Below are 12,275 nucleotides of genomic sequence, written 5' to 3' on the forward strand. Positions count from 1 at the left end.
TTTCTTAGCACCAGCCCTAAACTTCCTACTGATGGTTGAATATCTACACACAAATGTTTTCATGTTGTCTTTAACTCTAACTCATTCTCTTTTATCTGGACAACTGCAAGAGTCTCCTAACTGGTTATCCAGATCAAACCTATCTGTTCTAATCTCTGGAAACCAGGGTGCACCAAGTTCAAACCAGGAGCAGAGAGTAACTACATGGACTATTAAGATCAATAGGAGTATAATATTTCAATGCCATGCATTCTCAGAATCTAAGATCTCCGTTTTAGTACTCCTTTGAGTAATATATTTTAAAAATCCTCTTAAATTCTTACATATCAAGTTCTATAAATACTGAAAACCATGTAAGTTAAAAATGAATCACTACAATTATACATTAAAATACATGACAGCATCATTTTAGAAAGTGCATAATTTATTGTATTCATGAGTTCATAAAATGGATACTTAGAAACTTAAAATGAGTTAGGAGTAACAATTAGACGTAAAATTCTTGAATCTTGGAACTTGAAATATTAAATTCTAGAATTTTCTTTAAAACTCTTTCTTATGAAAAAGAAATTAGCATAGTTTGAAAATTATTATGTTCTTCCAAGGGAGAAAAAAAGGAATTAAAAAAACAGACACGTTGATGAAGGCAATGAGTTCTTCTCAGCTGGCTTTATTCTCCAGTGAAGCTCAATAGAGGATTATATTTTCTTTACATACAGGAAGCTGTCACTGCTCTGTTCTCCAATAACCCTCAAAACAGAATGGAAAATGCTTATGCAAAATGACACAAGCCTTAACCATTCTCTGCAAGTTTTATCATTTCAATACACTTCTAGTCCAACTGCTTCCCCAACTCTAAAGGTCTGTGAGTGAACTATGAATATTTTTAAATATTTTCCAGATTCATCATGGAGGCTGCTTTTCTTCTCTGCACTGTAATCACACTGAGCTGCAATCAAAATAAACAATCAGTAAGTAGTTACTTTTTCTGTGGAAAATCTTAGATTAATACAAAGTACAATGCATCACAACCTATAATTAGTGAAAATAATCTTATTGGAAGGGGTCTTGTATATTTTTATATGCATTTCTACTTTACTCTTGAGACTTTAAAACGTTTATTCCATTAGAGAAATGCAGGTCAAATATAACATTCCATAGCTCCGAGTGATAGAATTCTAAAACATATTTCACAACAGATGGATAAAAAACATCTAGGTAAAAGTTAATCAGAAAAGTATCTAAAACACAAACTAACTGGGAGCCAGCACAATGCAGGGCCAGTAATAAAAAGATGATGCTGCATTATAGTAAGAGAAGTCTAATAGAAAGATAATCTATAAATATTAATTGGAACTGATGACACATACACGTAGTAAAAAAGATCTAACAGTAGGAAACAGTATATAGCATAAAAGGAAGCCTCTTTCCCATTGCTGTCTTTCATTCCATAGCCCTCTCTCCAGAAGCAGCCACTATTTCCAGTTTTAAAGTATATTTCTAGAAACATTCTAAATGAGAATATATGTATATATTTCTTCACTCCTTTTTTATTTAAAAATGATAAAGTACTGTATACATTTTTTATCTTGTTTTTTTTTTTCCTCCTAAATGATTTATCTTGGAAATAGCTCTATATTAGATTTACTTTATTTCTCTTAACAGCTGCAAACTATTCCTCTGTATGGATAGTCCACAATTTAACTGGTCTGCTATTGGTGGGTATCTGGATGGTTTTTAACCTTTGACAATTAGAGACAATGCTGCAATTCGTATTTTCACATGCTTGCTTCCTGGCAAAGACTTTTCCAGGTGCAAGTATGGGTAAAAGGTTATGTACATTTATAATTTTTGAAAGATACTGTCAAATTGTGCCTCAAAGAGATTGTACCAACATGCACTTATGTCAATAATGTGCAAAAGTCCCAGCACAATGCATTACCAAACTTCATGATCTGATAGGTGAAAAATATGTGATTATAAGCTTAAATTTGTTTTTGTATTATGGGTGAGGATGAGCATTTTAAAAAATGTTTAAAAGCCATCTGTCTTTCCTTTTCTGTAAATGTCCTTTACCCATTTGTCTACTGGACTGTAGCAGTGTTTTATTTATTTATTTTTTATTCAGGCACCCATTATACGTGTTTAGGATATTAGTTTTTTGTCATATATGTTATAAATATTTTTCTCTGTCATTGACTTTGTGACTTTTTCTGATGCAGAAATTTGAAACTGTATATGGTCTCATTTATTAAATTTTTAAATAGCTTCTGGGTTTTGTGTTCTTGAATAGAAAGGCTTTACCACGCCAATTTAAAAAACTGTCATACTGTCAAAAGAACACAGTATGGCATTCAACAGTTTAGACTAGAGTGATCCACTTAGAATGGATGAATAACATATAGACAAAGTTAATCAGAGCAGCACATTTAGAGCATGACTGAATCAGCACAATACACGTCTTGTATTGAACCAGTGACATGATGCTGGGCTGCACTATGGTATGATGTGTTAGACGATAATAATTTTTAAATTCCTTTCATTTTGTTAATTATGCCTTAGTAGGATATTATTTCTAATAGGAGTTTCCAGTTTTTATAGAAAAATGGGAAAGTAGAAAAGATTCAGAGCAGGGAACAAAGATAAAGATGAAAAAAACTGAAACTATGTCCTGTAAAGAAAGTTCATCACTTAGACTCATTTAAAATAGAAAAAATACTATCTCCAGAGAAGAAATCCCTTTTTTCTATGAGGGGAGAATGCTGAATGATTACTTTCCATTTTCAAATAAGAACAGAATGGAAGGAGAAAAGCATAAGGAAAAATTTGTTACAGTTTTGTGAAGTGGTTATTGACAAAATGTTAAAAAAAAGGCTCCCCAAAAGTGGTGGAATTTTTGTGATTGAAGAGTTTAAATAACAGAAGAAACATCAGTGTTGGACTGTTTAGTTTTAATTCTCTCAGGGCCGGGGGTGGGAACTAAACTAGATGCCAATTGGATTATATAACTATAGTTCCATAATTGTACCCTTTTAACTATAAAATCAAGGTAGTTGATTTTAAGTGGGCATTTCTGTACCATATCCCTTAAAAAAGATAATTGTGAAGCTTTAAGGATTAAGATATAGAAATTTAATTTCTTACATATCCATCTAAATATCTACTTACCACTATGGCAAATGCTTTACATATGTGTTAATTCTTTTTACCCTTCAATAACTGTATGTGGGAGGTATTATTACTCTACATTACATATGAGGAAACTGAGGCTTAGAAAAGTTAAAATCGCCCAAAGTCATATGACTACTGAATGGCACCTGGTGATCTGACTGACACCAAAACACATACTCTCAAGCTACTGCCCAGTGCACCTTACTCCTGTTACCTTATAATCTAAGTGAATGAATTCTTGAATAATTATTTAATGCATTAATAACTTCAGAAGAAATTAAAATTATTTGATAAGGCTATAATTACTTTCAAGAGGGAGAGAAATAGACAAATTATTATTGAATTTTCTGCGTCATGCTGTGTTCATACCAGAAGTAGATTAAAAAAAAATCTATAAACATGATGAACATAAACTGAATTCAGCTGCTTTACTATGTATAAAATGCTGTAGTAGCTAAAAATATTAACTTTGATTAAAATAGAACATTCGTAACCAAATGTAGTTAATAATATAGTAACTGGATTTGTTTTCATTGTCTGTCTGCCTTATCTATTCATCCATCCATTTGTTTCTAGCCTATTTTTAAAATCACTGGATGGTCTCATTTTGTTCCTAATAGGAGGGACTATTGCTCCTACTTTAGAACAAATAGTCCATTTCATTTATATGATGTGTATATATTATGAAAAATCACTCCTTAGTACTTCATTGACGGTCTGCATTTTCTATTCTATTTTCCACTGGACAACTTTCATACTGTATTTTAGATTTACTTGGTCATATAAAAATGCACATTAAATAAAATTAATCTGTAAGCCAAGTAATTTTTTTGTATCTAAAACTAAAATAAAAACAAAGGCAGAGCAATCTGAAATATTACATTCAAAGCAATGTTATCTACTTTCAAATTTGTCAGGGAATTTTTCTTTTTTCCTTTTCTTTCTTTTCTTCCTTCCTTTCTCTCTCTTTCTTTCTTTCCCTTCCTCCTTCATTAAATTCATTTACTTATAAAGACAGAGTCACACTCTGTTGCCTAGGCTGGAGTGCAGTGGCTCGATCACAGCTCACTGTAGCCTCAAACTCCTGAAGTGATCCTCCTGCCTCAGGTTCCGGAGTAGCTGGGGTTATAAGTGTGAGCCACTGCACCTGGCCGTCTGCCTAGTTTTAGACAGAACATAATTCTAGTGCAGTGTTGTCTAATGTTCCATATCTACACTGTCCAATATAATAGCCATAGCTATATATGGCTACTTTTTTTTTTTTTTTTTGAGACACAGTCTCGCTCTGTCACCTGGGCTAGAGTGCCGTGGCGTCAACCTAGATCACAGTAACCTCAAAGTCCTAAGCTCAAGAGATTCTCCTGCCTCTGCCTCCCAAGTAGCTGGGATTACAGGCGCACATCACCACCACCACCACGCCTGGCTAATTTTTCTATTTTTAGTGGAGACGGGGTCTCTCTCTTGCTCAGGCTGGTCTCAAATGCCTGAGCTCAAGCGATCCTACCGCCTCGACCTCCCAGAGTGTTAGGATTACAGGCATGAGCCACCGCGCCTGCCCTACATATAGCTATTGAGCACTTGAAATCTGGCTAGTGTGACTGAGGATCTCAATTTTAAATTTAATTTAATTTAATTTAAATTTAAATAGCTGGCTGTGGCTAGAGGCTACCTTAGTGGACAGTGCAGTTTTAGAGGTAGGTGTCAAATGAAGGATGCTGATGTTTGTTTGTATTCCTAAAGTTTACTTTTTCAACCTCAAATATTAAAGGGACTAATTTTAAATATATAAATCAAGTAAAAACAAAACTACTAGTTCTCTGAGAACTTCCAAGAAACTTTTTAGCTTTAAAGTACTCAGACTGTTTGTTATCTTGGGATAATGAGGATGCTCCCTACCTGCTGGGAAGCTGAAGCAGCTCTCTCTTCAGCCTGACTTAGACGCCTTTGAAGTCTGTTGGCTTTTTCTTGATGCTCTAGAATTAACTTTTCATTCTATTAATGAGAAATATAAAACAAACAAGTTAGACATCCATATGTGAGATGGAGACATTTTGTAGAATAATCAATGAAAAATCTGGACATCAATTTATCACTTATAACATACAAAGATAATATTATCTCCAAACCTTCATTTTTCAAGTTACAAGCTTCAAAGTATAAAGCTGGTTTAGACTATAAAACCCAAGATATAAAACCCAAATAAGAATATATTAAATTGGGTCTTTTTCTCTACATGCCACCAAAGAAAATGAATTAACAAATCTAAAAACAAAGTGAATCAGAAGTTAAAACAAGACTTTCAATTTTTGATCTGTTAACCTTGAGATGCAAGATTACTGCTTCAGAATCACATGGAGAATTTGTAAAAACATAGACTGCTGGGGTCTTACAACCACAGCTTTAGCAGGGTTGGGATGAACTCTGTTTCTGTTTATTCCCTAAGACATTTGCATACTCCAGAGGCTATTAGGGTCAATAGAATTGTGTCCCCCTAAAAGATGCTGAAGTTCTCTTCCCCAGTACCTGTGAATGTGACCTTATTTGGAAATAGTCTTTGCAGATGATCAAGTTAAAATGAGGTCATTAGGGTGGAGCATAATGTATATGACTGGTGTCTTCATAAAAAGGGGAAATTTGGACACATAGACATACATGTACAAAGGGAAAACAATGTGAAGACACAGAGGGAACACCATCTACAAGCCAAGAAACACCTGAGGCTACCAGGTGTTAGGAGAGAGGAATAGAACAGATTATCTCTCACAGCACTCAGAAGAAACCAACAATGTCGACATCTTGATTTTGGACTTTTAGCTTCTACAACTGTGAGAACAATAATTTTCTGTTGTTTAAGCCACCCAGTTTGTGATACTTTTTTATGGCAGGAACGATATAGGCATCATAAATACAAAGCTGTCACAACACACTGTCATACAGATAAGTTCAAATAATCTATCAATTAAAAATCACATTACCTCTCTCTATACTTAGTAGCATGGTTATAGTGCATCTGAAAAAATATTTTTTCAAACTAGAATTATTATACAGTTTTTCTGGCACTTATCTGAATTGAGAGAATAATATAAGCCTAATTGGAAATAGCTAGAAAAATACACTTTTTACAAAGAGCCAGATACCTGTAGTTCCCACGTCCTAACATACAAGTGATAAGGGTGGATGTCATGGATAATACGCTAATATAAAATATTGAAATAATAATACCCTGCTAAAATGAGATTATATTTCTTATTATGCCCAAAAACAAAATTAAATTTTATGAAGAGAACTATAGTGGCTGTTCCAATTTACCAAGATGTTTAAATACATTGTCTTAAATTTTAAGAGGCACACAATACATTAGAGAAAACTTGGGGGGAAAAATCTATAATAATCATTTTCATATTTATATTATAATCAGACTATATATAATACACACTTTTCTATACTGCTACCATAACTACTATAATGGTTAAGGAACAGTTCTGATTGACTAAATCATAATAGATGCAACTGCTCATTTTCAACTGATCATTTTGGTTGCTTTTGACCTTCTATTACTGTGTTGAATATCTTCCTTTAAGTTTTTTCATATTTTAAATAACTTTCTTAGAACAGACTTCTAGATGTGGGAGCTACATTAAAGAGTGTATTAATGCCTATTCCTTAATTGTTTTCCAAATGGCTCATATCAATTTATAACACCATGATGCTTAAGAGTAATGACTTCACTATGGCTGCCATAGTAGACCACAAAGAGAGAGTAGACCATATATTGTATTAATGAAATTCCAAAAAACACAGCTGAAGTTAGAACATCAAATGAAGAACTAGATATCTGGAAAGCCTCTAACATAATTCAAAAATTGTTTACTTTTTTAAAGCCTAAAAGAAAAAACATGATGAACTTTGCTATATTTAGTTTTAAGGCTTCAACCTAAATATATTTTAACATATTTCAGTAGGCAAAAGTATTTTCTGTGTGTCTTCTGTGATGGATTAAAACAAAATGAAAGGAATGGGTTAAAAAGATAATCTTAAAGATGTACAAGAATAAAGAGGATCCTAACATAATATTTTATTTATTTATTTATTTATTTTTTTTTACGCTCCAGCATCATCCATTTGCAGGGCTAGTTGATTCGGCAGGTGAGTTGCTACACACTCCTTAGCGGATTCCGACTTCCATGGCCACCGTCCTGGCTAACATAATATTTAATATATTCTCTGAATCACTGTACAAGTTATACTGGTAAAACTGAAATAAAAGCTCTACCTTTTATCATTTACATACAATGAATCACTGACTTTCAAAGCTTTTATTCACATTATGTTGTGTGTGGACTTTTAGAGTTATGGATGATTTCTGTATGGTTATTTCCAAGTAGAGAATTAATTTGGATTTGGCTCAGGTAAAATTCTATAACATGTGTCTCAAGCTGCAGCAGAAAGTACTTCCCAGGGGAGTCATTATCTTACCTCAACTACCTTTTCATTTGCCATTTCCAGCTGAGAAAGCAGCTCTTGGGTATGAAGTTTCTGTCGACTCAGCTCACTCCTATTAAACAAGAGAGCCCCAGACAAAAAAAAAAATCATTAATATAATTATTCAAAATCTAAAATGGAATCTTTATTAGCAAGATACATGTTTTGAACAAAAATATCATCTTGATGTGCAAAATAAAGTTACTTACTAATAGGCCATATCTCATTTGTTTCTTTATAAATATACATATATTCTGGATGTTGATTATAACAATGTGTACATACTTAGCACTACTGAGCTGTACACTTAAAAATAATTAAGATTGTAAATTTTGGGTATTTTGTCACAACTAAAAAATTTTATTACAATTTTAAAAATCATAATTTATCACAATTAAAATGGTAAATTTTATGTATATTTTACCACAATAAAAAAATAAAAACATACATTTTAAAGGTAGAAAAGTGTTTTTAATATTATCTTGAGAAACTATCAGGCATTAAAATGAAAGTATACTTATATTAAGCAGATACAGTGTTTGTTATTATAAAATCTCAAATGCTCCTGTGCTTCTTAGCTACAGTGTGCATTTTTAAGATTTATATACAGTGCTTCTTAGGGGAGCTCAACTCTTGGAAATTTAAGGTAACATTAATCATGCCAACATCATTTTAATATAGTATATTTAGGACTGTTATTTATGTTTTGGTTGTGTAAGTACTATAGTTTACTCATTCATATCTTTTATGCTTCATTAGCTGAAATTGTCTTATGCACAAAATTGTCTTTTTTGTTGTTGTTGTTGAACATATAGGCATTATATTGCCTTTGGCCAAAGATTACTTCAAGAGTCCCAGGTTAAGAGTAGATACACTGTGGTCTTAAAACAACTTATATCAGAGAAAAGATCAAATCAATCTCTGAGTAATAAAATAGTTGATTCAGTATTAGCTTTTATCCTTTGAACTTCTTTGTGCTTCTTACATCAATCAATAGATTAACACTTCCAAAATAACTTCAGCTTCGATTTTTTTCAAATGAGCCACACGGACAACCTAAAAACTTGGTAAGCCTCTCAAGTGTCCTATATTTGAGTGGATAGTTACAATTTGTTATAAATATATAGGACAGAACAAAAAGTGATGTTGTCTACTACTCAGTTACACAAATAATTACTGAATGCTCAGTATGGGCTGGATACAAAGCACATGATGGTAAACACAGCTGTTGCCATCACAGAATTTACAGACTGAGAAGGAGACTGGTTATTCTAACTCAGTGGCTTTATCAATACACATTCACTGACCATGAGGAATTTGAGTATCTATCATTAATTCCATGACAAACAAACCCAAATGTTTTATCTTAGTTTTATTTTGGTGGTAATGATAATAGAGAATTATTGTACTTACTTAAAGTATATGGTACAGCTTAAAATTACTTCTCTCAAAAACAAGAAAAAACAAAACAAAGAAAGCCAAAATGACTAAAGTGGCCAGTCTTTTGGGCAAATGTAATTAAAGGTAAAAATTATGTATATTAGTGCTGATGAAAAATAATCTGTGAGGACAATTGAGATTGTGATGAGACAATGATCATGTTTATGAAGTTAGCTAACATTCAGTTTATAGAAAACCTTTTCAGGAAAACACCTATTACATAATTTGATGCCTACTTACCCAAGACAATTATTTGAATGATGGATAGTAATGATTTTCCACAAGATTTAAAATCACAAAGATACAAATCATTAAATGAAAATATACTTTAAGTAACTTTTTTTTTTTTTTTTTTGAGACAGAGTCTCACTCTGTTGCCCAGGCTAGAGTGAGTGCCGTGGCGTCAGCCTAGCTCATAGCAACCTCAAACTCCTGGGCTCAAGCGATCCTCCTGTCTCAGCCTCCCGAGTAGCTGGGACTACAGGCATGCACCACCATGCCCGGCTAATTTTTTCTATATATATTTTTAGCTGTCCATATAATTTCTTTCTATTTTTAGTAGAGATGGGGTCTCGCTCTTGCTCAGGCTGGTCTCGAACTCCTGAGTTCAAACAATCCGCCCACCTCGGCCTCCCAGAGTGCTAGGATTACAGGCGTGAGCCACCGCGCCTGGCCTTAAGTAACTTTTAACCTATGTAAATATTTATCTCTTTGCATATCAAGCTCTGTTATCCCCACTGGACGGTAAGCAACTTTGTTATTCATCTTTGTATTATTCTTATAATCTTGTTATAATCTATAACCTCAACAGAGCTTGGCAACAGTGAAGATGATGATGATGATGGTGGTTTTAACTGCAAATATTTCATAGTGTTTGCTTACTATGCACCAGGGCACATACTGTTATAGGTGCTTTCATAAATTAACTTGTATTAAATTTTCACAACTACTCTATGAAATCTCCATTTTTAGATTTGAGAAAATTAAAAAACAGAGAAATTTAAAAATAAAGTTACTTGCCCAGGGTCAAATATCTTGTCAGTGGTAGAGTCAGGATTCAAAATCTTGGTCCTCTGCTTCCAAACTCTGTGCTCTTAACCACTGCCCTGTACTGCAACATGGCAGGCAACTGCTAAATGTTTGCTAAATGAATTAAGTGAGTGGGGATGGGAGGGATGTGTGTATGTGAGAGGCATTCTAGGAATATAAATATTTACATACTTACCTGTAAACCTAGCAAGTTAAATCTTTACTTCTGACTTCTTCCCTAAAAGTCTAGTATTATATTTAAACTTAACATGTCTACAAAGCAGACAAAAAACATACACTGGGGAAAAGAACCTTATTCAATAAATGGTGCTGGGAAAATTGAATAGCCACATGTAGAAGACTGAAACAGGATCTGTATCTTTCACCTCTCACAAAAATCAACTCATGATGGACAACAGACTTAAACCTAAGGCAATAAACCATAAGAATTCTAGAAGAAAATGTTGGAAAAACTCTTACAGACATCAGCCTAGGCAAAGATTTATGAAGAAAACCCCACAGGCAATAACAGCAACAACAAAAATATACAAATGGGACCTGATGAAATTTAAAAGCTTCTGCACAGCCAAGGAAACTACTGTCAAAGTGAACAGACAACCTATAGAATGGGAGAAAATATTTGCATGCTACATATCTGATAAAGGGCTGATAACGAGAATAGAACTCAGGAAAATCAACACGAAAAAATCAACCCCATTAAAAAGTGGGCAAAGGACATGAACAGAAACTTTTCAAAAGAAGACCGACTAATGGCCAACAAACATGAAAAAATGCTCAACACCTTTAATCATTAGGGAATTGCAAATCAAAACCACAATGAAATGTCACTTAACTCCAGTGAGAATGGCTTTTATCAAAAAGTCCCAAAACCAGAAATGTTGGCATGGATGTAGAGAGATGGGAACACTCTTACATTGCTGGTGGGATTGCAAACTAGTACAACCTCTATGGAAAGTCATATGGAGATACCTCAAAGAACTCAGAGTAGAATTACCATTTGATCCAGCAATCCCACTACTGGGTATTTACCCAAGGGAAAAAAAGACATCTGCATTCTGATGTTCACAGCAGCACAATTCACAATTTGAAAGATGTAGAAACTAAGTATCCATCAACACCTGAATGGATTAATAAAATGTGCTATATGTATACCATGGAGTACTACTTAGCCATAAAAAATGATCAACTATTACCCCTTGTACAATCCCAGATGGAGCTGGAGCCCATTCTTCTAAGTATCACAAGAATGGAAAAACAAGCACCACATGTATTCACAATTAAATTGTTACTAATTGAACAACACTTATTTGCACATATGGAAGTAACACTCATAGGGCGTAGGGCAGGTGGGAGGGGGTAGGAAGGGATGGGTAAATTCACACCTAATGGGTACGGTACACACTGTCTGGGGGTTGGGCACGCTTGTAGCTCTGACTTAGGCAGTGCAAAGGCAATATATGTAACCAAAGCATTTGTACCCCTGTAATATTCTGAAATAAAAAAAATAAAAGCAAAACTGAACAAAAAAATTTAAAAATAACATGTCTAATATCAAACTTTTTGCATTATCTCAAAAACCTACTTCTCATCCTTCTGATCAATTTTTATATTGACATCTCTGCCCTAGCTGTCTAGGTTAAAAACCTTAAAGTCAACTCCTATTTCTCACTTTGTCTTAAATGCAACATCTCATTTGCCCCTAAATAGGTTCTCTCTTTGAAATGTCTCTTACATCTATTTTTCACTCCTACTCAGTGTTACTATCATAACTCAAGTTCTTAGAACTTAATTCTTAAATTTATTGCAATAACCAGTTGCTTTGGCTTCTCAATATCAACTGAAAAAAATGTATAAAACACTCTTGCATAGTACATATGGAAGTATTCAACCAATACAGTGGTTTTCTCTCTCTAACCCGTATGTCACCAGCATATTTCTCTTTCTAAAACACCACTTTAATAATTTGCTTCCTCGAGCAATAAGCTTCAGTGGTTCTCTGCTATGGGACAAAATAGCAGGAAGATTCAAAACCCTCCAAAATTTTGTGTAATTTATCTTTCCAACCCTATCTCTAATAGGAACCTTACACCTCAGTTGCGTTCCCACTGTCTCGAAAACGAACCATATTATGT

At 33.7% G+C, this 12,275-nt stretch overlaps 1 protein-coding gene across 1 annotated transcript in view; it reads right to left on the reverse strand.

Moving 5' to 3' along the window:
• Positions 1–406: 406 nt before the first annotated feature.
• Positions 407–12,275, reverse strand: part of SCLT1 (sodium channel and clathrin linker 1) — a 129,672-nt gene continuing 117,803 nt past the window's right edge. Inside the window, exons 19-21 of the mRNA XM_069493251.1 lie at positions 7,648–7,726; positions 5,068–5,163; positions 407–949 (exon numbers count right to left, since the gene is read on the reverse strand). Coding sequence (XP_069349352.1) covers positions 887–949; positions 5,068–5,163; positions 7,648–7,726 — 238 coding nt within the window. The 3' untranslated portion in view covers positions 407–886. The remainder of the gene's footprint in view (positions 950–5,067; positions 5,164–7,647; positions 7,727–12,275) is intronic.

This window comes from Eulemur rufifrons, chromosome 18, assembly GCF_041146395.1.
Source record: "Eulemur rufifrons isolate Redbay chromosome 18, OSU_ERuf_1, whole genome shotgun sequence".
NCBI lineage: Eukaryota > Metazoa > Chordata > Mammalia > Primates > Lemuridae > Eulemur > Eulemur rufifrons.